The 27078-nt window shown below is 30.6% G+C and overlaps 4 protein-coding genes and 1 non-coding gene across 5 annotated transcripts; 4 read left to right on the top strand and 1 right to left on the bottom strand.

Annotated features, from left to right (window-relative positions):
* Positions 1-46: 46 nt before the first annotated feature.
* TRNAH-GUG lies at positions 47-118 on the bottom strand. Its single transcript has one exon. It is a non-coding gene; the product is annotated as a tRNA-His (tRNA).
* Positions 119-5933: 5815 nt separating this feature from the next.
* LOC120146984 (WAT1-related protein At2g39510-like) lies at positions 5934-8169 on the top strand. Its single transcript, XM_039160461.1, has 7 exons — positions 5934-6168; positions 6254-6316; positions 6404-6520; positions 6607-6847; positions 7078-7239; positions 7315-7466; positions 7802-8169. Exons 1-7 carry the CDS (start codon positions 5969-5971, stop codon positions 8022-8024), a joined length of 1158 nt encoding a protein of 385 aa, XP_039016392.1. The 5' UTR covers positions 5934-5968; the 3' UTR covers positions 8025-8169.
* A 6223-nt stretch (positions 8170-14392) lies between these two features.
* LOC120147060 lies at positions 14393-15247 on the top strand. The gene is made up of 3 exons (XM_039160521.1): positions 14393-14431; positions 14517-14622; positions 15062-15247. Exons 1-3 carry the CDS (start codon positions 14399-14401, stop codon positions 15208-15210), a joined length of 288 nt encoding a protein of 95 aa, XP_039016452.1. The 5' UTR covers positions 14393-14398; the 3' UTR covers positions 15211-15247.
* Positions 15248-22529: 7282 nt separating this feature from the next.
* On the top strand, positions 22530-23261 carry LOC120147085. Its single transcript, XM_039160541.1, has one exon. It carries the CDS (start codon positions 22530-22532, stop codon positions 23259-23261), a length of 732 nt encoding a protein of 243 aa, XP_039016472.1.
* Positions 23262-25131: 1870 nt separating this feature from the next.
* LOC120147061 (3-ketoacyl-CoA synthase 19-like) lies at positions 25132-26593 on the top strand. The gene has a single exon (XM_039160522.1). It carries the CDS (start codon positions 25179-25181, stop codon positions 26577-26579), a length of 1401 nt encoding a protein of 466 aa, XP_039016453.1. The 5' UTR covers positions 25132-25178; the 3' UTR covers positions 26580-26593.
* Positions 26594-27078: the final 485 nt, after the last annotated feature.

Raw genomic sequence — 27078 nt, 5'->3', positions numbered from 1 at the left:
GTAAACGGCAGCGTTTTATGGACCTGAAAGAGTAAAAAACACATAGTGTGGCTGCTGGGATTCGAGCCCAGGTCTCCACGGCCACAACGTGGAATTCTTACCACTAAACTACAGCCACAAGTTATTGACTTTCTTCAATTATTTTAATTACCTTTTGTGTTTTGTCTTCGCCAGGGACATATAATTAATACTAAAATAAATTTAATTTGTAATTATATTAAATATTTTATTTTGAAAATAAGAAAAATATCACTAGATCAAAAGAATAGGTACATCAGATTTAACAGTAAATATAACCATTAAAGAACAAATCAAGTTAGAAGAGAGTGTCCTAGAGTGATTATTAGAAGTTACATGAAACATATAATGTCTTAAGGAAGTCATATAGAGTACATAACATCTTCTTTATATTTCATACATGCACGATAGTTAGGTGGTGCGTAGAAAACGTCGAGTGGTCCATATATCTTTTAAAAGACGTGATATAAACGATTTTTCATGAGTACTATAATAAATATCCTAATTGAAAAAAATAATTTTCTTAACACCTTGACCAATTTTTTTTCTCAACATATTATTGAGCAATTTTTGAATAAAGGAACCACTACATTAGTTGTTTTGCGGATAAGAACTACACTCCAATCCCTAAAGGTTCAAGTAATCAACGAGCCTCGCACGTGTGAAAGTAAGAATTGAGAGATCCTTATCAAAACGACCGAGTTCATTGGCAATTAAGGTAAAATCCGTTTCGAAACAAACAATGGATCAACCACGATTAATGGCAAACGGAAACCTACAACCAATTTATATATTTCATCCAAACATGTTTCACCACGACTTGAAGAAATAGTTACTCAAATATTTTATTCAATGAATTCTATTCAAATTTTAGTAAAGTTTTGAATTCAATTCTTAGATGGTAAAAGAATATTTCATTTATATGTAATTATAAAATATAAATATTAAAACTCTAAATACCTTATATTTAAATAATAAAATAACAAAACCAACTTCAATCATGATCAAAATCTGGGAAAGGCAAATTTGAGCACGGCATGAGCTTATGAAAGTATGAGATGGATGCCATCTTTGTTGATAAGTTAAAAAAAACATATATTTTAAGATTTACGTATGTCCAAATGAAATTTAATCTCACTAAATTAATATTTATGGCTATAAATAATGCTTCTTTAATATGTAAAAAACTAAATATATGTTGGATTTATACCTAATTGAATATTGTGTATAAATAAGGATAGACCGATGAGATATTAGTAATTTTTAGAAAATTTAAAATTTTATATAATTTAAATCCTTTTTATATTTTTATTAATAATTTAATTGTGCATTATTAAATTTATAATATAATTATTTAAAAATTTATACTCTAACATAAAATCACACATTGATTCCTATTTATAAATCAATAAATTAAAAAAGAAAAATGAAATCAATAATTAAACTATTATTGGATCAAACTTAGGTCATTCCACCATTTAAATTTTCAAGATTAGATATTATAGGATGAAACTTAGGTCATCCCACCATTAAAATTTTCATAGTTTTAGATAACAGATATTTCATAGAATTGACTTGTTTTTTCACCTGTGTAATTAATTTATTATTATTTTAAACAAAAATCTTATTTGATGTCCGTGAGTGACATAGATAATTATAAAATAAAATTCTTTAACTGATTTATTATTAGTTAAGTTATTACGATTGTTATTATATTATTTTAGAAATATGGGATGAAATATGTCTAAATGTGTATTTTTCTTTTATTTATAGGCGATGTTGGGATTTGAACAATTTAAATGTTATATACGAAAATATTTAAATATATAAAAATAAAGCATGGTTTCAAAATATTTAGCATTTAATACAATGTGTATTTGCGGTAAAGACTTTGTTTTATTTTTTCTAATTTATTTTGACTTTAAAGTATAAATATTGTCAAAAACTAAGGTTATTGGAAAATGTTTCATCGTAAGATATTATCGATAGTGTTTGACCTTCTCCACGTCTACCTATAGTTACCATCTTATATTCACAACAGATTTATAAAAAAAAAATTGATATGAGAAATCCATTAAACAATTTTAGAAATAAAAGAGTGTTGTTTTCTTTAAAGGTCTTGAATATATATGACAATTTAATATGAAACCGACGGATTTTTACTCAATTAAACCTGATATGATCAGATTAAAAAAAATGTGTGGGTCCGAGTTAGATTCAGATTAAATTTTATATATGGTTAGGTCGGATCGTGTTCGGATAGAGGGTGAAAAACCTTCGATATGACCCGACCCAACCGGAGGTAATAGATTAATTTTTCATATAAATTTATGGATAATTATTATAATTCCCTATCTCTATATTTTTTTAAATATATCCTTAATTTATGACGGGTTGGTCGGATTTGGTCAGGTCGAATTTATACTAGAAAAAATCGGGTTGGGTCGGATTCGAGTGGAGTGTATATTTTTCGGGTTGGGTAGAAGGTATATATTTTTGGTCGGGTTGGGTCAAGTTGACCAAAAAGCCGAACTAACCCGACTTGTTGTCATCCATAATCTAGATTCAAACAATTATATTCGTAGGATATGCTTTATTCGAATTCAAGATAACAATACTTTGTTTAATCACTAAAATACTTAATAGATTGAATGTATTTAAATATTTATTATATTTTATTTATTTTGTTTTAATATTTATTTATATAATCGAGATAAAAATAGATTAGATAAACATACACGTATATAATTAAGACATATAACAGATATAAATGTTATCTGATTCAGATTTGTGGGAGACCTTATGGATATTAAATAAAGCATATATTGATCCATTATTATACCTAATTTTGACTAGACATAACAATTTCTGTTATATAAAACGTTAATTGATTTAATGAACATTTTATTAAAATTTTATGAATGAATAAAACAATTTCTATTTGGATTTTAACTTATTTAACCTATCAATCAAATCGTATATTATAATGATCAAATTCAAACAAAAATAATTAAAAGTTATATTATAATTTATAAATGATGAAATATTAAAAAGAGGACCATATATTGTTAAATTTTGAGTTTGAATAATCTAATACATCACTAAATTTAATGATTAATTATTTTAGAATGTTAAATTGATCATTTTTCCCCAATAATTTTATCCAAATTTTAAAAAATAAAAAGAACCATTCTATTTATTGAATATTAATCACACATTCAAGTCAGTAAATTCTTAGAACTTTTATTTTTATTTTTATTTTCATTATTCTCGAAAAAAGTTGATAATATTTACCAAATAATTACCAAACCCCACCAATCCATCAAAAGTTGTTCCATTTGGGTAGACAATATATAGTGGCGCTTGATTTTTAAATTATTCTGCAGTGTTCGATTTATTATTCATAAATTTAAAATTATAATTATTTAAATCAAACTAAATTTGATTTAAATTTTATTTATAATCTCAAAAAATTAAAGTTAATAAGAAAAAAGTAAAATTCGAGGTTAATGGAATCGAAAATTGATGGATTATTCAAAAAAATTATCGAATGAAACCGTATACACCATAATAGGAGGTCAGTGAACTATGGCGAAATAATTGTTTTTGTTAGTAAACTTTCATTATAATAATTTTAAAAGAATGACATATTTAATTATTATTTTATAATATCTTAATAAATTTAATAACTATTTTCTAATAATTTGATAAAATTTAATGCTCATTTAATAATCATTTTATAAATTTAATGACTATTTTAATAATATAAAAATCCAGTTATTAAAATATCATTTGAGCATAATCTTATTACCACTACTATACTTTACCCTTTTACTGGGATGTCGATGCGAATATTCTTTTCCATAGGAATAACGGAACAAGAATCTCCGGATATTAATTAGAGTTTCCAAAACATTTTTTAAAATACTAATTTAATGAATATTATTTATAATTTTTTTTAGAATATCAGGTCCTTATCAATGATTCAATATAGTTTCAAATAGTTTTTAATATTTTATTTTTAAATATTTTGAACATTATATTTTTAGTTTTATTTTTTATTTTTTAAGTTTATATGTAAAGTCAGGACCACTAAGGGTCTGTTTGATATAATTTTGAAAATTGACTTTTAAAAGTATTGTATAAATGAACTTTTAAAAGTGTTGTACAAAAGTACAGTTTAAAATTTAACTGTTTGTGATTTCTGTTAAAAATAAGTTTGAAAATATAAAATGTTAATTATAGACATTATGTTATAAATTAAAAATATAAAAATTACTAATAAAAATATGTTTATAATAAAAATATATTTTATAATAACTCATTGTTAATATTTTAATATATAAAGTTATAAACAATGCCTTTTATTTACTTTTAAGTAATTAAAATAAATTATTAAGTAATAAATTATTTTTTAAAAATGTTAGTATTAAATTATTAATTTTTAAAATAAAATGTAATTACTAAATACATAATTGAGTGAATCCCATGCATTAGTAAAATAAAATTATAACATGCTTATTTTTTAGATTTTCGACCTACCTAATCGCTAAAGTCAATGTTGACTTCAAACATTTCAAGTTTTTTAAACAATTTTAAATTTTCTTAATTTTCGCTTTTAAAATCACCATTATTAAAAAGTTATTATGACAAATAGAGTACGAGTTTCTACATAAAAAAAAATAGATCGAGTTTTGGTTGGGTCGAATTGGATGCGGGTGAAGACATTTAATTTTCGGATTAAATTTAAGTGGTTCAGGTGGACCCCTACTTATGAACATTCCTAATAACAATCGTATTAATACAATTCTACAGCGATTTCCGTCAATCAAAGGTAATACTAATGAATTTTTGAAATTCGAGAGCTTAATTGAGTGTAATTTTTACATGGAGATATAATTGTTTTATACGAAGATTAAAATACCGCTTAAATATGATATTTATATATTTATAATATCTTATTAAATATTAGTTTTATTAATAAAATTTAAACTCAATGAAAAAAATAAATATCTAAATTATACTCAAAATTTAATTTAGGTATTAACTTTTACATTTAGTCAAAATTTAATAAGGATCAGGTTTGATGGATTCGAGTTAAATTTCCATGCAGGAATGTATTTAGGCCTAAGCCTACCTAGGCATTGGCCCACCCCATGCCAAAAAAGGGGTAAACTACTCATGTAGTCACTTTTTATTTAGTTTCTATTTTAGTCACCCAACTATTATCTATTTTAAATCACACTTAATGTTATATTTTGGTTCTTTTTGGTCACTCTTTAAAACATTACCAGTGATGTTGACGTGTCATCATAAGATAATGTCGTGCAGGATTAAAAATAATTAAAAAGTCATTAACATTTTGTTATTTTTTTTAACGGTATGTGATCAAAACAAAACCAAAACGTAAGGTTAGATATGATTTTGAAAAAATAATAGTTGCGTGACCAAAATATAAATTAAATAATAGGTAGGTGACCAAATAGTTAATTTTTCCTAAATAAAAAATATGTATGAATTATGCTAAAAAAATTATATTGGTCCATTTAAAATATTTTTTTCTAGATTTAATCTAAATATATAATTTTTATTATATTTTTAAATTAAAAATTTATGAATTATTTTAAATAAAAATTTTCTTAAGTTTATATTAGCTAGATTTATAAAAAATTTCTTAAGTTTATATTAGTTCGATTTATAAAATTTTTCTAGATTCGCCACTGTTTTCATGTACCTACTCCAAAACAATGACTGATGATTGAACATATCAAACTCCACCATAGGAAAAACAAAAATGTCCTAAACTTTTAAGGGGCTGAGAAAGACGTGAAGAAGTTGCAATAATTTTTACATGCCAAACTAAAAATTGTGTATATAAATATATGCATCATCTCCTTCATTTCTTCAAACAAAATCTTCAATTTATTTCCAAGAGAGATAAGCAAAACCCATGGCCATGAAACCCACAGGTAATTTATACAATCAAGCTCAGCCGTATGTGGCCATGGTTTTAATGCGTTTAGGCTCTGCCGGTATGCCCATAGTTGCCAAATATGCTCTCAACAAAGGTATGAGCCAGCATGTTTTGGTGGTCTATCGGTTCGCCATTGCCACTCTTGTCCTTGCTCCTTTCGCCGTTGTTTTCGAAAGGTTCGGTTCTCTGTTCGTCTCGTGTTTGTGCTCGAGTTCGAAATCAGTCCGATAAATGACAATCCGACGACATTTTTCTTTGCAGGAAAGTTCGGCCGAAGATGACCTTATCTGTCTTTGTTCAGATAGTGTTGTTGAGCTTATTGGAGTAATGAGAATCTTAAACCATCAACAAACAATTTTCATGATTTACGTCTGTCGTGATTACAGACATGACGTTTGATCTTCCTTGCAGGCCTGCGATTGATCAAAACTTGTATTACACTGGGATCAAGTATACAACGGCAACCGTTGCGACCGCCCTGTGCAATGTTCTTCCGGCCTTCGTGTTTTTGCTAGCTTGGGTTTGTAGGTAAAATTCGTTGTTAATGTGTTTGTTTCACGGAAAATAACTTTTTTTCTCTCGATTTTTAATGATTTTGTGAAGAAATTTTCCAGGCTCGAGAAAGTTGATGCGAGGAAAGTACAGTGCCAAGCGAAGATTTTGGGGACCATTGGAACTGTCGGAGGAGCAATGATTATGACAATGTTCAATGGGCCAATGTTGCCATTTCCGTGGACGAAAATCAATCATCACGCACAGTCTACAAACGATGCATCAAACATTGAAAATCCGGTGAAGGGTGCTATAATGATCCTTGTAGGCTGCGTTTGTTGGGCGTGTTTTGTCATTCTTCAAGTAAGAAATCAAAATCCCGACCTTTTATTTTCTTGTTCAATTGTATGTTACTCCGACTCTTAATTTTTTTTCAAAATTTCTATATCTGACATGTATTTGACCCATATTCAAACATGGGTATAAGATATGATCCACTGAAGTATGAGTAACATCGATATGACCTAAATCAAAAACCAAATTCAATACGGATTTTATGAGTTATAACCATGTTTCTCATCTTTGTTGTGCAGACGATCACCTTAAAATCATACCCTGCCGAGCTATCTTTAACAACATTGATTTGCTTTATGGGCGCAATTGAAGGTGCCATTGTTGCCTTGGTAATGGAGAGGGGCAATGCTGCTGCTTGGGCCATTCACTGGGATTCTAAACTTCTCGCCGCGGTTTACAGCGTACGAAAACCCTAAACCTTAAATCATAAAATAAAGATCGTAACATCGCGTTTGAGAATTTCATTATTATTGCAGGGAATTATATGTTCTGGGGTTGCATATTACATAGGAGCAATGGTGATACAAGCAAAGGGACCCGTCTTTTTTGCTTCATTTAATCCTTTGACAATGGTGATCGTTGCCATTATGAGTTCCTTTATCTTTTCCGAGATAATGTATTTAGGAAGGTACGTAATCTTCATATTTGAATCTTTCTTCTGGCTTTCAAACACTTGGAAAGCAAAGTGGGGAAAGAAAGAAAAAAGTAGCTTTTGATATGATTCAATAATCTTATAACAAAAATCGAGTGTTTCAGTGATAAAAGAAACATGATTGAACAATTGTGTATGCATGTGTATTGTCAATGATTTAGAAAGATTATGAACATATATTATCTTATAATCACTCCAGATAAAAAAAATCTTATCACATGGTTCTTCGATATTTCATAATTACATAAACTCAAACGGATAACTTGTGGATAAATTTTAGTATTAACCCATCACTCAAATGGTATTTACAGGGTTATTGGAGCAATCGTGATTGTTGTAGGGCTTTACCTGGTTTTGTGGGGCAAAAGCAAAGATCAGAAGATGTCGTCAGATTCAACCGACGACACTAAGGAACAAACTCCAATAGGTGGTGAAACTCAGATGGCCACTACAAATGAAGCAACAACACCCATTTCAAATCAAGATTTTGTTGCTTTAGATTTAAGTAAAGTGTCTAGAAACAGCCCACAATAAATATCATTATATATATATATGACTAAGCTTATTCTAATTGCTTTGATTTGGCCTAACCAGCCATTTGTTTTCTTTCTTTTTATCGATTTAGGGTTTTATGTTTTTTTTAATTTTAACAGTGTTATCTAATTGGACTAATTTCATCCTTCTTGTAAGATATAAATATCAAATTATGATAAATTTAAATAAAAAAATTTCACTTCTAATTTTTATATATAGAAGAGAAATAAATTATATATATATATATATGATAAATTACAATAGACGTCACTCGAGTAAGATTACGAATGATTCACCTAATTTTAAAAGATTACATACAAATCACTTAATTAATCAATTATTAAAAACATGTTATTAGACCGATGAAATAAAATGGACGTTAGAGGGCATTGTTAGTGAACATTTTTAATAATTTTCTTATTGGGTAAATTGCATTATAATTCATCCAATTATTAGTAAGATTACAAATGAGTCACTCAATTACTAATAAGATTATAAACGGATCATTCAATTTTAAAAAGTCTCAAATGTATCACTCAATTAAGAGGAAAAAATAATCTCATTTCAGGTTTTGGACTTCTCAAAGATTGGGACTCCATTCAATGATATGAAGGTGGAGAGGTTGTCGTTGGTGAGATAAAGAACATATCCTCCCGAGGCGAAGGTTATATGACGGTTTGGATGATTCCCTGGCTGTTGAGAGTGTTTCTCAATAATCTAATTTGATTTATTAGACGAGAAGACCGATTTAAATATTATGAAAACATTTGGGGTTCATTAACCACCATATACGACAACCAACCACGTCGTTGCAATGACACATGACTTGATTGTTATAATTAATGAATCCAGTGACTTAATTGTTATAATCAATTAATTGAGTGAGCTGATTGTAATTCTATGAAATATAATATTTTAAATTAATAAAATATTTCACGTCAGGAGGTTCTCAAATATTTAACGACCCAATAACTGGTTTGTAATAATCTTAATTGAATTACTTGTTTGTAAATCTTTTAAATTGAATAACTTATTTATCATTTTACTCATAATTAAGTGACATGTGGTACAATTTAGCCTTGTATAAATTACTTCCTATCATATATTGGTTATTTTGATGTGGTTTGCTAATTTTAATATTTGTTTTGAGTAATCTTTTTCCCTTTCGCTGTGTCGTTTGAGTCTTAACTTGATGAGTTGCGAGGGATTTTAACGAGTTACAGTTTAATTTAAAAAAGATAATAAAAAATCCATTAATTAATTTAGTGGTCAGAGATAATTTATATAATCTCATTTTGTGTGAGTTCAAATCCAAACATATACCTCAAAAATATAATATTTCTTCACTTAATAAAAAAATACAGGATTCAACATATAATTGAATGGGCCTATGTAAAAGGACTAGGAACGAACTTTCCTGTTGTCATGTAAACATAAGCCTAACACAAATTAAATTCAATTTGTTTTGTGGTCATTCTTAAGAAATTGTGTTTAATATTTTTAAGTAAAGCTTTAAATATATTGCATTTGAAATTAATAAATTAATTTTGTACCTATTAAATTTGTTAAAAGATTTCTCGACTTCTTCTAAATGAATTTATGAAATATCATTTGTCAAATAGTTGGTCCAAATTTCTAACAATCGATGTTATATTCTTAGGAGATATCATCGGACGAGTATAATATCGCATCAACACATTATCAAAAAAATTTGGGATTATATCCAGAAATCCTTCAATAAAATTTATCAGATTAAAAAATATTATATATATATATATATATATTTATTTTTGGTTTAAACAGGTACAAAGGGTTGTTTAGCTGCCCGTTCTTTCAGAAATTAGAATCTTCTCAGCTTCCTTAGGAGAGTTTTGCAGCAAAATTGTATCTCCCTGGTAACTCCATACTTGCTTGGTGATAATATCTGCTACTCGATTGACTTCTCTAAGTATGTGCTTCAATTCAACCATCCAATTTCTTTTGAGCAAAATCTCCACGTGCTTTAAATATTATATATATTTAAGGGCCGAAGATGATGGTGTTGTTGATATTGATTTTAATTGAAAAGGTAAAGGGAAAAAATCAAAAAGGAGTGTTGTGGATTTCTGAAATGGAATTCCAATTATTAAAAAGTATACATTACCGCCTAACATGAAAATGAGTTCTGAAGGGACACGACAATGCAACATGTAAACATTAAAACAGTACTAAGTTGGGATCTTGGTCATCCCCAGTTGTTATCAATTATCATCATTAATTGCAAAAGCACTGAATTATTATTATAACATCCTAGGAAATTAATCTATAATTAAAATTAATGATTAATTAATAATAATCTTCTTTTTTTTGGAATCCAAAGGAACGAATATCCAGAATATTGACCTACAAAGATGCCTTGTGTTATGGGTTCATTGTTCCGTTAAAGTGGAAATTAGATTATTAATTCTTTACATACAATATGTATACCTAGTAGTTATGAGTATGACAACCACATTACCTTATAAAACTGCTCATGCATACTTAAATGCTTTCCCATTAAGATTAGTTTTGAATTGAGTGTCGGATTAGTGTTTTGTGACTTAACATGACTCAATCAAATTAATATTTTTATTTACTTATTTATTTATATATAATTATAGAAATGTAAGTTTTTTTCTTCTAATTTGTTGAATGATGGAGTGAGTAATTGGATTAGTTCAAGATCAAATTATTTAAGAGAAACAAAAAAATCCAGACCACAGTCAGATTTAAGGATACAAATTTGACTCGAATTTGACGGATTATGGCTCAACTTAATTTTACAAGATTAAGTTTTTTAATGAAAAAATCGAGTTCAAATCAAGTCAGGTTATGTGAAGGGTAAGGTCATGTCAAGTCGAGTTTGGATTTAGAGTAAAACATTTTCGACCTAACTCGAGATAATAATACAATTTCTTCTATAAATTTAAGAATAACTTTTATAATATCAATCTCTTTTTACATATATTTTGCAATAAGGTCTTTATTTTATTGAATACAAAATTTTATATTTGAATCAAATAAGGTAAGATGTAGTTTTTTACCCAAAATCAAATCATATTTTAAGTCGGATAGAACCTCCCTATACTCGAATTAGGCCAGGGGATTTTCCTTTTGAATCAGGTTAGATTAACTAAAAATCTAACTCAACTCAATCTATTATCGCTCTAATCAGATTTGACCCATTAATAGATTTATACGAATATATTTAATAAAAAATGTAATAAACCCAATTTGTTTTAACAAAAAGATTAATATACATAATTTTAATATTTCAACGCAATTAATGGATGAAAAATATCCTCATTTACGTCTTCCCACAAATATTATGCTCAAAATTCTCACTATTAATTTTGAAAATATATATACATAAAAAGAAAAATATAAAATAGCTTGATATCTTCACCTACATCTTTATCAGAAATCTTGTTTATAAGTAACTGAAACTAGGCAAAGCAATTATCATATAACTTTAATAAAATTATCGTAAACGAATTCTAAATTGAATGTTAATTGTTAGTTGTCATCGTTGACGAGCCGAAGTTTAGTCACCTAACTGAAAACAAGGGAAAAATGGAAGGATTGTTTGAATGATTTAACAATTACCATAGTTAGTGGATTTTGGTGACTAAGTATCACCGTATTACATTTTAGTCCTAATTTCTAATATTTGAAATTGGGTAAGTAAAAGGGAAACTGAATAACGAATTGGAGAAAACCCCTCCATTAAATTGCCAAACCTCAATGGTTAAAAGTTCTTCAAAATCCCAAATTTTAGAATTTTTGGGATTAACCCTAAATTAGTACTCTAAACTTCAAATTAAGCATACATTTGTGAAACTCAAGCAATTTCCTATCATCTAGAGTTATTTATTTCATCATCAACTAAGTATAAGTAAAACCCTAATCTTAATCTTATTTCATCTAAATTAGTACTATAAACCCTAAACTAAATATTGGTAAGCATTTGAACAAAGTAATTTCATCATAATATCAGATTCAATTGATAAGTATATTTTACCCGCACCAATACAAAACTATTCTGTCAGAATATCATATTCAATTGATTCAAATCGAATTTTGAATAGAATTATTTTATAAGTCAGATTGATTTAATTATGTTTAAACTAAAATTTAATAATTAAAATATTTGAAATGTATGTTTACTCAGTTCTAAATACATGCATATATAAATGTTAATATAAAAGACATTTTAGTGCTATTTTCCATCAAAAACACATTCTAGTACTATTTGAACAATTAAGGAAGTAGGTGGGCCAGATCTAATTTGGGCCTTCACTTTACTATCCGTGAATAGATTTACTTGTGGGCCCTAATTTGGTTCTAACTGCAAAGCCACTAGCCTGTAAAAACGAATGCACCGAATCGGACGATCGGAGGTATGTTCATGTTCGTTCATTTAATAAATAAACGAACATAAACAATATTTTTTGTTCATGTTCGTTCATTAAGGAATATAGTTTGTTCATGTTCGTTCATTTAATAAATAAACGAACATAAACAAACGAACATGAACGAACACAAACGAACGAACATAAACGAAAACAAACGAACGAACATAAACGAACAACACAAACAAAAAAAAACTTATTCGAACACAACAAACGAATGTAAAAAAAAAAGTAAATAACAAGAATAACAACTTAAATTTTCATTAATATAGCCTGTAACTTTAGAGTTAATTTGTTCGAATATGACAAAACATACATAAATCATAAATAAGCTATATGAATATAATAAAGTCTTAAAGTTAATTTGTTCAACAAAACAATCTTCTTGAAATCCAAACAACTTCAATAATCTTCGTAACATATTCAACTTGCCCTCTGTTCGAACATAAATGAACATAAATGAACGAACATATAATCGAACGTTCACGAACATAAATGAACGAACGAGCCCTTTGTTCATGCTCGTTCATTTAATTAAACAAACGCAAAATTTTGTTCATGTTCGTTCATTTAATAAATAAACGAACATAAACGAACTTCCCGCCGCACGATTCACGAACGGTTCGCTGAACGTTCAGTTCATTTACATGCCTAAAAGCCACATCATGGTATGGGCAGTTTTTGTACGCTTCTGGGGGAAAACAGTCATATAAATAAATATATGAAATAAAATCTAACTACATAGCGTAATTATTTTAGTTTTATCAATCAAAATTTAAATAATAATGTTATGACCAATTACTTGACATTCTTAATAATTCATCACTTAACTATACGGATCATTGGTGGATCTAAGTGTTCTTCAGAGAGACAAATTGCTAATTGTTTATTTTAATAGTGATGTCTACTCGTAAATTTTATTTGTGCTCATTCCATACAATTTTTTGTTATTGATATATAGATTTATCTTCATAAATATTTCTAGATCCATAATTGTATGCGATCAAATTATCTATTTACTTATGATTCAGTAATAACAACATTACATATGACATTTTAAGATTAGGATGACCAATATGTATATGATTGGGACTTTGATTATATGACCAAATAACCTTCTTACACATCCTCCTCTCTAATTCTGGCCGCACATATTCGAAATGATTTTAAATTTTAAACTCTAAATTTTAAATCTAAAACATATAATAGTAAATCTCATATTCTAAATAAAAGATGACAACAATATAACCTCGTTTATAAAGTATTTTTCCCCACACTGAGTATAGATAATAATCCTTGTTATACAGTAAACATTATAATAAATTAATGGAAACAAATGAAATATCTTGGCTTGAATTATGAAGGATGTGCCCAAATAAAACTTTAAAGTGAGTATAATCAGTAAAATAAATTAATAATTTGAAAAAAATTTAAATTACTTGTACACCCTAATATAGGCGTGGATCTATCACAAATGGGTATATTTTTATTAGTTTATGGTGATTATAATGTATTATATGTTCGAAAGATTTAATCATTTAACAATGAATATTCAATAATTTTATAGACGTTAAGCTCAAACTTAAAATTTTAAAAATAACGAACATCTTTTATATAACTATTAAAATCATTTTATTCGTGATAAATATTACTATTTTAATCCATGATTGATATCTTATCTTTTTAGCACTGTGGAAGTGTATCAATTGGGACTGTGTGGGAGGAATTCATGAGGCTAAGGACCCCACTCATCACGTGGAGAGGGATTACCCTAATGCCAAAACCCTACAGAAACAAGAGCAATGGTCATTTACAAAATCTCCCCTAATCCTTTCTTAACCAATTATCGTCTATCTCCCACGTGGGATTCCGGGGCCCCACTTTCCAAAAATTTCCCTATATATTATATTCTTCCCTTCCCCTACACCCATTGCACCACCAATCATGGCGGATTCTTCAACGTCATACATACATATGGTGACTGCCTTCTTCTCTTATGATTTCATGTCATTAGCCTTATGTGTATGTATGTATGAATGTATGTGATGTTGTTATTGAACAGGTGCATCATCTGATAGAAAAGTGTTTGATCTTCAACATGACGAAAGAAGAGTGCATGGAAGCGCTATCAAAGCATGCAAACATCAAACCTGTCATCACTTCCACCGGTAAAAAAAAACTGTGCTTCTGGTTTGAATTCGTTGCTTATATGTTTGTATGGAGTAATGGAATTAATTCGAAACAAACCCTAATGATCAATCTATTGACCCAAGAACTCCGATCAATCCCAAATTAAAGTAGGGTGTCATAGTCTTCTATGAAAGAAATTGTAAATACTAAGATTCGAATTTAAGCGTATTGTATGTCATCTATTTAATAGTGACTATACGAACCAAGTAGTTTCATTTTACCTTCAACGAATGTTGTGATCACCTCAAACAATCTTTGATCCATTCAAATCAAAAGTGGATATATGATATTTGAATTCAGACATACTTGATGTCTCTAAAAGTGATTTTATAAACCGAGTAAATTAAATCTCGGATTTTATTTTACCATGATCAGGATTCGAGTTTATATTTTTATATGTTTAATCATGTTGAACAGTCTGGAATGAGCTTGAAAAGGAAAACAAGGAGTTCTTTGAAGCCTATGCACAATCTCAAAGAAAAGAAGACCGAATGTCCGAGGAAGAGACAAGTCAAATGATCCAGAAGATGATGTCGGATTCCTCTAATAAGAACCCCGATGAATAATATCGATCCAATCTAAATTTTAAATAACGACCACAAAATTAACTGCAATAACATTTTATTTTATATGATTCAACCGAAATATATATATTTCAATCATAACTTAAATCTCATTAAAAAAAATCAAAAATCATTGTCCATTTAGTCCTTTTAGACCATCTTTAGAGGAGGTTGTGGTCTTATTACACATATTGTATACGACGGAAGTTCGTGGAGTATTTTATTTTATTTACAATTTAGTCCTCCTTTTTCGAATAAAATCTAAGCTACCCTATTTGGATAACCGACTACAGTGGGCCACATGAACGCCCTCATAACCAGGAGTGCTTATCGAGCGAGTCGATCGCGAGTTGGGTAGTACTCAATTCATGCTTGTTAAAAAAATTTGTTCATCGACTCGACTCTTTGCTCGTTAAGCTCACTAAAATTTTGCTCGACTTGTGATTGTTAATAAAACTTGTTGTTTAACTCGACTCGTTGCTTATTAAACTTACTAAAATTTTTACCTTGTTTTTTAACTATATGTAAAATCTACTATATAGTTTAATATAAACATAAATTAACAAATTTAACTAAAAAACTATCAAAGAGTGTATAAAGCAATTTCAAAGTCTAAACTCCAAAGTAAAAATCCACAAATACACCGACTAACTTATTAAAATTGAGGTAACAAACCACAAATACATCCAATTAACATATTAAAAATATTCTTGAGAAGAAAAAGAAGTTCAACGATACATAATGAGTACTAAAAATATGGAAATAAACATCTCTTCACTCTATTCATTGTTGCTTGCAATCACCAAACTATTAAAAATATATAAAAAAGTTAATGTGATGCTCGTGAACTTATCGAGTCGAGTTGAAATTTGCTCAACTTAACTCATTAATATCTAGAATCGAGTTCAAGTTTGAGTTGAATCAATCTGAGTCGAGCTTTGACTGGGTTTTAACCGAATCGAGTTTGAGCAACTCCACTCATTAAGCATCCCTACTCATAACGAGATTCCGAGGAAAAAGTGAAAAAGGGTATTCTTGTAATTTTAATTTAATCATGTATTATATTTTATATATACGTAAATGATTTATTTATTTATTGATAAATATAGAGTGAATACAATGTAATATTTGTTCAAAGATTTTTATTCATTATTTGACAATTAATGCTCATACCTCTGCATACGGTATTCAAATTCGATACCTCAAATGATAACAACAAATCTTTTAACCATTGATGTCACTTGATTCGTAAATGAAGTTTATTAGATTGTATCTATGTTTTTGTTGTCTGTAAACTGAAGGGGATAGTTATGGCTCTTGTGGCAACATCCGAAAATCTAAGTCATTCTTTGTCTTAACTTTATAAAACTAAGCTCCTAATGTTAAGCCCTCTCTAAGCCATTCTTCACCAATTTATCCAATCAGATAATGATACATATCAACATCTGATTGGAGGAAAAATTTATTGAATTAAATTTCAACTAAGATCAATTTGATAGAATATATAAATAATTAGGACCAAAATAATAGAAAATGTAAGTAATTAGGAGCAAATGTGTAATTTTACTATTTTTATTAACTATCAAGTCAATTCATCTCTTAAATGTTAAGACATTTATCTTGATTAAATCATTTGAATAATTAAGTGATTTGATTGAAAAAAAAATAAAAAGATCAGCCAACATCTGGCTAAGATAGGACGGCCTTTGGAAGTAACAGATTGGGAAAAGAACCAAATTAAAATCTCACCCATAGTTAAATGACCGTCCATATAGTTTACCCTTCCATCCCGTGTTTCAAATGTGTATTAAATGTAATACCCATCGGGAAGTCTAAGATGTTCTTGCCTTGTTTTTTATTGGCTGCACAGTCTGAACAGCTACAAAGTCTACCTTTCTAACTATTTACTCGATTTATTTAATTAAAATAAGGGTAAAGTACATTACATGGTCCCCCAACTATAGAGTACTTTTTTGTTGAGTCTCATAATTATTAAAAGTTATAAAATAATCTCCCGACCATAGGACGTTGTTTTGTTGAGTTCCCCAACTATTAAAAGTTACAAAATGATCACTCGGCTATTCATATGTTTCAAATTTGTTCATTTTCATAAAAAATAGTGGTCGTCTAAACTAGACGTTAACCTATTGACTAAGATATGATAATTTGTAGATCGACTCTCCATTTACATTATATCATCGATCCATTGCTTGAAACATTATGACGTCGGGCCAATGTATGAAAGTAACTATGATGCTAGTAGACATTATATCTCAATCAAAAGGTTAACGTCCAACTTAAATGATCATCAAATTTTTAACGAAAAATGACGAATTTAGACATATGAATAGTCAAGTAATCATTTTGTAGTTTTTAATAGTCAAAGGACTTAACAAAGCAGCATCCTATAATCGAGGGGATAATTTGTATACTTTACCCTAAAAATAAATAGAAAAAAAATATAATTTATATATATAATGGATGAGTATAATATAGAAATATATTTAACTTTTAAAAATTTATTCCTACTAAGTGGATAAATAAATATCTTTTCATGTAAAATATATATTTATTAAAAATATTTTTTAAATAAAGCAGTAAAAGTTTTATATATAGATTTATTTTAAAATCAGGAAAAATTTAATAATCTAAATATTGTATAAAAATATTTCATTATTTATGTAAATATCATCCAAAAACTACAAAAAAAAAATTAATGCATATACCCTACACGGAAAACCCTAACAAGGTACTAAAACCAGCAAAGCATAGGGTGCAGTGTGTCATGTAATTCGGTAAAAGTAATTTTAGAAAATCATATTCATGTATTTTGTTTTGAAGCACTCCATATTTACATGAATTTTGAAATATTTTTTAATATTATAAATAAAAGGGATATTAAATACAATATATTAATACCCACCGGAAAACCAACTTTGGTATTGTCAAAGGCATCTTATTGGCTGACAGCAAGTCTACCTTTCTAATTAATTAGCCGATTTTTGGTTTTTACGTGAAAAACAGCTCAACATCCTTTACTGAATTTATTAGATTTCAGTTTTTAGTTGAGCATGTAATTCAATGTATCGGTCTTTATTGGTGATTTTATACGGTATCTATATTTGACTCGAATTTAAAATATTTTGATTTGATTTAATGTTACAAAATTATTTTTTAAAATAAATTTGAATCGGGTCAGATCTTATATTTTAAAAGATAACATTGAATCGATTCGATTTTATAGTGGAACATACCATGCTCAATAATAATATATTTAGGGATAATGTTTTCTTTAATTATGTCTTTATCTTTCTTAATAAAAATGAACATTTTATATATTATGTATGTCAAGTTAGGTCGAGTGTCTATTTTTACCTTAATAGTCGTGTAGAATTTCTATTTGATTAGAGTTTCCTTAAAATCCGGGTCAGGTTGGATGATGAGTTCAGAGATGTTATACTCGAATAGATTGGAGTGGGCCGAAAACTGACTTAACTCATCACCTTTTCTAATCTTAAATTGAGATTAAATAATTTAAATTTGATTTTAACTATAAATTTTATGTGTTTTAACTTTTAATCGATGTAACGGTACATTTCGATTAATATCAATTTATACAGAATAATACAAGATTTTAATATTTTACTATTTAACTAAGGGTCCAACATCTCTTGTAAACAAATTTAAATTGTCGTTTTTATTTGAATTAAGAATATATATATATTAAATGGAAAAAATATATATTAAGTCCAATTAGATATGAGTATTTATTTGACTTAAACTTGATAGATTACGATCCAATCTTATAGGTTGGATTTTTTTTATTTTAAAAATTCATATTCGATTGGATCAGGTCAGGAATTTTTGAACGATAAGTCAGATTCGAGTTTAGAGTGAAAAATATTCGATCTAAGTCGGCCCAAGAATAATAGCATAATTAACCCTGTATATATCTATAGATAATTACTGTTATACCCATATATATATATATTAATTTGGACCTTATTATATATAATAAAATGAGAATTTATATATATATATTTGTATCGAGTTAGATATATATTTTTATCTTAAAAATTAAATTAGATTTTAGACAAATAAAACTTCTCTAACTCCAATTCAAATCAAATGACGAATAAAGATATATTATACTCCAATAAAATTTAAATGGTCTAAAATTTCGACCAAACTAACACATAACCATCTTTAAACCTAACCCTAATATCAGTAAATTTTGATAATAAAATCTTTACATTTTTCTGTTAATAATCGAATTTAATGTAAATATTGAATAAAAAATTAAATATCTTATCGAAGACATGATTCATACGACTTTAACCGTTCGAGCCGGACGATAATCACAATTATGAAAGGACAATGAAGTTGACAGAATTTAAAGCTGTCTCACAGTAAGAAAAGAAAAGAAAAGAAAAGAAATCAAAACTTCCATTTTCTTTCCATCCAAACACCCATTTTCCAATTGTTTACTAATTCCCATGTGCTAGAATCTTAATGCAACCACCATCTTCCTACCATACTAAATGCTCAACACCATTCCCATCTACAAGTTGCTGACCATCATTTTCAAACCCTTTTAAATGTCTGTCCTCCGTGCATAAATATAGCAATGTCAGCAAGGTTTAATACCCTGTTTGGTACTTACAATTTTCATTATCATAAATATAGCCCTCGTATTTTTGTGAATACATTTGATACTTGAATTGGATAATTTTAAGCATAATGCCAAATGTTCAAAGGTTGTAATGTTAGATAAAATAGTTACTTTGATCTCTATTATTTTTTTCTTGAAGCACTTTAGTCACTGAGTGACGAGTTTTATGTGTCAAAAGTGATGACGTGACACTTGTCATGTGTTCAAGTGATGACATGACACATACCACATGTTTAAAGGGATGACATGACACTTGTACACGTAAGTGATGACATAATACATGTCATGTCATCACATTAGACACATAAGACTTGTAACGTTAGTGACAAGCGTTAATCATTAATCAACTAATGGTTTGCATCTAACCAGGAGACATTTTACCCTTAAAATAAAATGTTACGTACCAAAGTATTGAAGAAAGAATAGATACAAAAATAATTAATTTTTTAAACATTAAAGATGATTCTTTTTAAATAGTATGGCTGATTAGAAAATAATATTTGTTCATAATCTTTCTCAGTCCTTGAAAAGGCACACACTTACAGACACAACTATTCGAACCTTAAGCTACTTGGAAAAACAACACTCTTAGGCGTACGATAGCTCGTTTCCTCTGGTTTCTCAGGCGTACGTTAGCGGGTCTAACGGATCTGAGAACCCGGGCGTCTCCGGTGACTTCTCTTGTTTCTTTCAGATTCCTTCTTTTCTCTGTGCTATTCCTCTTCATTTTATGGACTGGAGGAAGCTTTTCGGCTGTCAATCTGGACAAGAGCTCCAATATTTCCCACCGAATGCTCGCGACTCAACCATCGTCCAACCACCAAAAGAAATATACGATGCTGGAATTGCCGAGTGGAATTCATCCTTGGTGGGTCAATTCCTGGGTGCCGCTCCCAATTTTCTAACAATGCAAAAAATGGTGGAAAGCTTGTGGAATAACCAGTCTAAAGGTGTTCGCGTCCAGGTAAGCTTCGCTGGAAGCAATCTTTACATTTTTTCTTTCAACAATGATTCTGCGAGGGATTGGGTACTGCAAAATGGGCCATGGCATATACTTAATAAACCTTTAATTCTAAGGAAATGGGAGCCTAATTCTAAACGTCTTCATTTTGATCTTTCAAAAATCCCTCTGTGGGTTCATCTCTTCAATGTTCCTCTCGAACTGTTTTCGAGAGAGAGCCTTAGCTATATAGCAAGTGCCATTGATAACCCTCTAACCATGGACTCAGTTACTGCCTCAAAATCTAGGTTAGAATTTGCCAAAATCTGTGTAGAGATTGGAGTGAAGGATGTTATTCCTAAAACTATTGAAGTTATCCTTGCTAACGGGCAATCAACTACTGTATATGTTGAAGTTCCTTGGCTTCCTTATAGTTGCTTAAAATGTAACAAATTTGGTCATTCTGAGAAAGCTTGCTTAGTTTCTAAAGACCCAGCTCCTGTTAACCAACAAATCTGGAGGAAAAAAACGACTCTATTCCTGTTGTGCAATCTACCTCAGTTTCTCTTTCTCCTGGCTCCAAAGAAAAAAACGAGATTCCTTTCAAAGATAAAGAACTTTCTAATGATACAGTAAGCACCTCATTGCCTACTTTTGATCTTGCTGCTAAAGTTGATTATCATGTTTCTGTTCCTGTTTCTAATGAGACCAGCAGTACTTCACTTTCTGATACTGCTGCAAAAGATAATCATTCTTCCTCTTCTCCTGTTACAAATGAAGTTTGCAATACTTCATTAATTGCTTTGTCTCTAAATGTCAATACTGAAGCTAACCCGTCTGCTTTTAATGAGCCTCTTCATCTCTCTAACGAGGATGGAAATAATCCGAAAATTTCACTACATCAAATCAACTCCTCGGAAGAACAAAATACCTCCCCTTCTGGAAATGCTACCAAAGTCTCTAATGTCCCAAAAAGAGGAAGGGGTCGTCCACAAAAAACAAATAACAAGGCTTCATTAAAAGGATCTTCAAACAGATTCGAGGTCTTAAATTCTGTAGGTGATTCCTCCCCCTCCTTAGAGATTCACGGGAAAAAACCAAGGTCTGCTGCTCTGGGAGTGGCTCTGTTAATAAAAGATCTCAAATCTAAAAAGAAAGAGCATCTTGACAAGTCAAAATGTGTCTCTGACAAAGTAATTGGGGGTGAATTAACATCTTCTTCTCAATGATTTTCTGCTTCTGGAACGTCAGAGGATTGAACAATCCTCTTAAACAAAATAAGGTTCTTAATAGGGCCACTCTCTTGAAAGTTGATATCCTTTGTTTATTAGAGACCAGAGTAAAACCAGAAAAATTTGAAGATATTCTAAGCCTCAAATTCAGCTCTTGGAATTGCTTCACTAATTATGACTTTGCTACTAATGGTAGGATTTGGTTTATATGGAAAAAAGGCTTGGATTTATCCCTTTATCAGTCTACTGCTCAGAGCATCACTGTTAGAGTACTTAGAAATGGGATACCTTTTTTTTTATCTCTGCCATATATGGCAACAATGATGGAACTCAAAGAAAACAACTATGGCATCACTTAAAAGACCTTGATTCTAGTATTGGTTCATCCCCTCGGATCCTAGGGGGTGACTTTAATATTTTTCTTCACTCTGTTGAAAGCTCTGACCATGACATCCTGGGTCATTTTACTACTAATGAAATGAAAGACTTCCAAGACACAATTCATGACCTCCTTCTTCAGGATCACCCATTTTTTGGACCAACATTCACATGGAGTAATAAACAGAAGGATGATTTTCTTGCTAGGAAATTAGACAGAGTTCTTGTTAACTCTTCTTGGGTCAATTCCTTTCTTAATTCCTTTGTGGAATTCCTTGCTCGAGGACCCTATGACCATTGTTTGGCTATTTGTTGGCTAAATAAAGACTCCCATACTAATCGGCCCAAACCTTTCAAATTTTTTAACTTCTGGACCAAGAACCCTAATTTCCTTACTGAGATCAAAAAATCCTGGCAGCTTCCAACACAAGGAAATCCTATGTTGCCTCTCTTCCTCAAACTAAAGAATCTTAAGACTTGCTTGAGGAATCTAAACAAGGCCTGCTACAACAATATTGCGGATAGGGTAAAGCTTAAGAAAATGGAACTTGAACAAATTCAGCTCTCTACCCTTAACCGAACGTCTTCTATTGATGTTGAGCTTAATATTCAAAGTGAGCTATCCTCTCTTGAGCAGGCTGAAAAACTCTTCTTAAAACAGAAGGCAAAAATGCAATGGCTCAAGGAGGGTGACAAATGCTCTAAGTTTTTTCACTCTGTCACCGCCTCTAAGAACAAGAGAGAAACCATTAGAGTTCTTGTGAATGATCATGGCAGAAAACTAGAAGATTTTGATGACATGGCATCTGTTTCCCTTCAATATGTCCCCTGAGGCTTCAGCAGAAATGGGCAAAAATATCACTGACGAGGAGATTATGGATGCTTTCTTCAGTCAAGGAAATGATAAAGCTCCTGGCCCGGATGGTTTTACTCATTTCTTCTTTAAATCTACTTGGTCAGTGGTTGGCGAAGATGTGACTAAAGCTGTAAAATACTTCTTTCAGAACTCTTTCATTTTACCAGCCTTCAATTCTACAATTATTGCTCTGGTTCCCAAAATGACAAATCCTAGCAAGGTTAAAGATTACAGACCCATCTCCTGTTGCTCTGTGGTCTATAAGGCTATTACTAAGATCATTGTTCAAAGGCTGAAAATCATTCTTCCTAACATAATCATTTCTCCAAGGAATCTAGAAATCATCAAGAACTCTACTGGTTTTAAAATCGGTCTTTTACTAGTAAGATATATTGGGGTTCCTCTTGTTTCTAGGAAACTCTCTGTTAAGGATTGTTCTCCCATGATTGATAAGATCAGATCCATGATTCATCAATGGTCTGGGAGGCATTTAAGCTATGCTGGAAGGCTTGAACTCATTAAAAATGTCTTACAAAACATTGCAAATTTCTGGTGTCGACAGTTCCTGCTTCCCCAAACTGTTATTAATAGAATTAACCAAATATGCTCGAGATACTTGTAGAGAGGATCTGACACTTCAGCCTCAGGAGCAAAGGTAAGTTGGGGTAATTTATGCAAACCAAAGTCTGAAGGAGGGCTAGGCTTAAAGGACTTAAAATCCTGGAACACGGTCTGCATGATTTTGCTTATTCGAAACCTTCTAGCTGGTCAAGGTTCCTTATGGATTGCTTGGACCCATGCTTATGTAATTAAATCTAATGATTTTTGTCATATGTCAACGAGTGCTTCTTCTAGCTACATCTTCAAAAAACTGTTGAAACTGAGAACCGTGGCCTTACCTATTCTTAATGCTGGAATTTTGAATGCTAAAGGGATTTGGGAAGAAGTTCAAATCAAGCATGAAAAAGTCCAGTGGCAAAAGCTAATTTGGTTTCCACTTCACATTCCCAAATTCAGTTTTATTGCTTGGTTAGCCATCCTTGATCGGCTCCCTACTCGGGAAAGACTCTTACGAATGGGTCTCGTCACTAATGGTCAATGTATTCTTTGTAATAACGCTCTTGAAACAAGAGACCATTTATTTGCAGACTGTTATATGGTTAAATCTCTATGGAACGGTATCTTGGATCTCACCCTTAGGTCCAAACCTCAAATGTCTTGGGATATAAAATTGGTTTGGGCTTACTCAACTTGGAAAGGTAAATCTCTCTTAACCTCAATTATAAAGATTGCATGGACTGCTTTTATTTACATGGTCTGGGAGGAGAGAAACAGACGCATATTCCAGGGAAAAAATCGAACTATGGAAGACATGCTTGACTCTATCAAAGATATTGTTGGTGCCCAACTCAGAAACAGAGATATCAATAGGCTAGACAATGTAAATATGCTTCTTTGTAACAAATGGAATATAGGTTAACATCTGTTGTATAGTGGTCTTTGACCATTTTTTGGATTTTGTATGAACTCTTTCTGGTTATAATGCTTACTTATCCAAAAAAAAAACAACACTCTTATATCACTGAGATCACTCGATGAATTCAAAATTAAAAATGAATTTTATCAATATATCATAATTGTAATATATATTTCTTATTAAAATATCACGTCACATATTGAAATTATCAAATTCAGGTGTCAATGTGCAACTTTTAATAAATATTGATAACACATTTGTTCAGTTTCTTTCAAGAAAAAAGATATATCCCAAAAAGGTTGGTTTTGTTAAGTATAAATAGAGGCCAAAGTCTCCAATATCAATGCCAACAAAAAGAAAGAGAAAGAAAATCTCCCAAAAAACTTAAATTTTCTTTCTCATTTCTCACTTCATCAATGGATCTTTTCATGGCGATATCTTTGTTATCATTTCTTTGCTTCATCTTCTTCATTTGTAAGCCATTTTTACACAAGAGGAACCAGTGCTGTTACCTTATAGGGTACGAGTGTTACAAAGCACCCGACGACATGAAACTCGACACCGAAACCTGCGGGAAACTCATTTTCAGGAACAAAAACCTGGGTTTAAACGAGTACAAGTTTCTGCTTCAAGCAATGGTGAATGCCGGCATCGGTGAAGAAACATACGGTCCAAGAAACGTCATCGACGGCACCGAAGAAACCCCGAAGCTCTCCAATTCGCTTTCGGAGATCGACGATATTGTTTTTGGTACTCTCGATAAACTCTTCGCTAACACTGGTGTTTCACCGTCAGAAATCGATGTCCTTGTGGTTACTATCTCGATGATTTCTTCGGTTCCATCGTTGCCGGCACGGGTTATCAATCGGTACAAGATGAGGGAAGATGTTAAAGTGTTTAATCTATCCGGAATGGGGTGCAGTGCAAGTGTTATTGCGGTTGATCTCGTTCATCATTTGTTTAAAACATACATGAATTCATTTGCAGTCATTGTTAGCTCGGAATCTTTGAACCCTAATTGGTATTGCGGCAAAGAAAGATCGATGATGCTCCCGAATATATTGTTCCGGTTGGGGGGATGTTCGTTGTTGTTGACGAACAAAACATCGATGAAACATAAAGCTTTGATGAAATTGAAGCTCTCGGTTCGATTCCACGGCGGATCGAGCGACGAAGCCTATGAAAGTTGCACCCGAATCGAAGATTCCGAGGGTTACTGTGGTTTTTTCCTTACTAAAACCTTGCCGAAAGCTGCCGCGAAAGCCGTAACGATGAATCTTCGGGTTCTAGTCCCGAAGATGTTACCGCTACGTGAACTTTTTCGCTACGCGATCGTCTCGTTCGTGTATTCTAAATATAATCACAAGGGGAAATCCCCAACATTGAACATGAAATCAGGATTCCAACACTTTTGTGTACACCCCGGTGGAAGGGCGGTGATCGATGGAATGGGACGGAGTTTGGGGCTAAACGAATACGATCTCGAACCGACTCGGATGGCGCTTCATCGGTTCGGGAACACATCGGCGGCCGGGATATGGTACGTTTTGAGTTACATGGAAGCTAAGAAAAGGCTTAAGAAAGGTGATAGGGTTTTGATGATAAGTCTTGGAGCTGGTTTTAAATGCAACAATTGTGTGTGGGAAGTGATGAAGGACGCCATGGATGATGTTAATGTGTGGGGAGATTGTATCAGTCGATATCCTCTGAAATCTACGGCCAATACTAAGTTCCTGGAGAAGTACAGATGGATCCATGAATCCGACCCGACTCTGAGCAAGAAATTCGAGAAAATCGAAAATCGATTCGAATCTTAATATTTATTTTCAGTCACCATTAATTATGTTACGTTGGATTTGATTATGTACCATATTGTGTACGACTATGATATTTTTGCCTCTTTCATGAAAGATATTTTTGCTTATTAATTATGAACTCCTTGTATTTTTTTTCAAATTTTTTATTAATTCATAATGTATTATTAGATTTTTTGTATAACTTTAAAATAAAATTAAAAGTACAATGATAGTCCTCCGACTATAGCATACTACATTGTTGAGTACCCGACTATTAAAAATTACAAAATTGTCACCCGACTATTTATTATTTTCCAAATTCATCTCATTAAAAAAGTAACGGTCGTCTAAGATCGACATTAACATGCTGCTGAGATATGATAGTAGTTTGAGATCATGAGATTATATTTTATCATATCTTATTTAGCAGGTTAATGTTCAACTCATATTATCGTTAAGAAAGGACGAGCTTGGAATATATAAATAGTCAGATGATCATTTTGTAGCTTTTAATAGTAAG

This window comes from Hibiscus syriacus, unplaced genomic scaffold, assembly GCF_006381635.1.
Source record: "Hibiscus syriacus cultivar Baekdansim isolate YM2019G1 unplaced genomic scaffold, ASM638163v2 tig00110933_pilon, whole genome shotgun sequence".
Classification (NCBI taxonomy): Eukaryota; Viridiplantae; Streptophyta; class Magnoliopsida; order Malvales; family Malvaceae; genus Hibiscus; species Hibiscus syriacus.
This window is presented reverse-complemented; position numbering and strand designations above follow the sequence as displayed.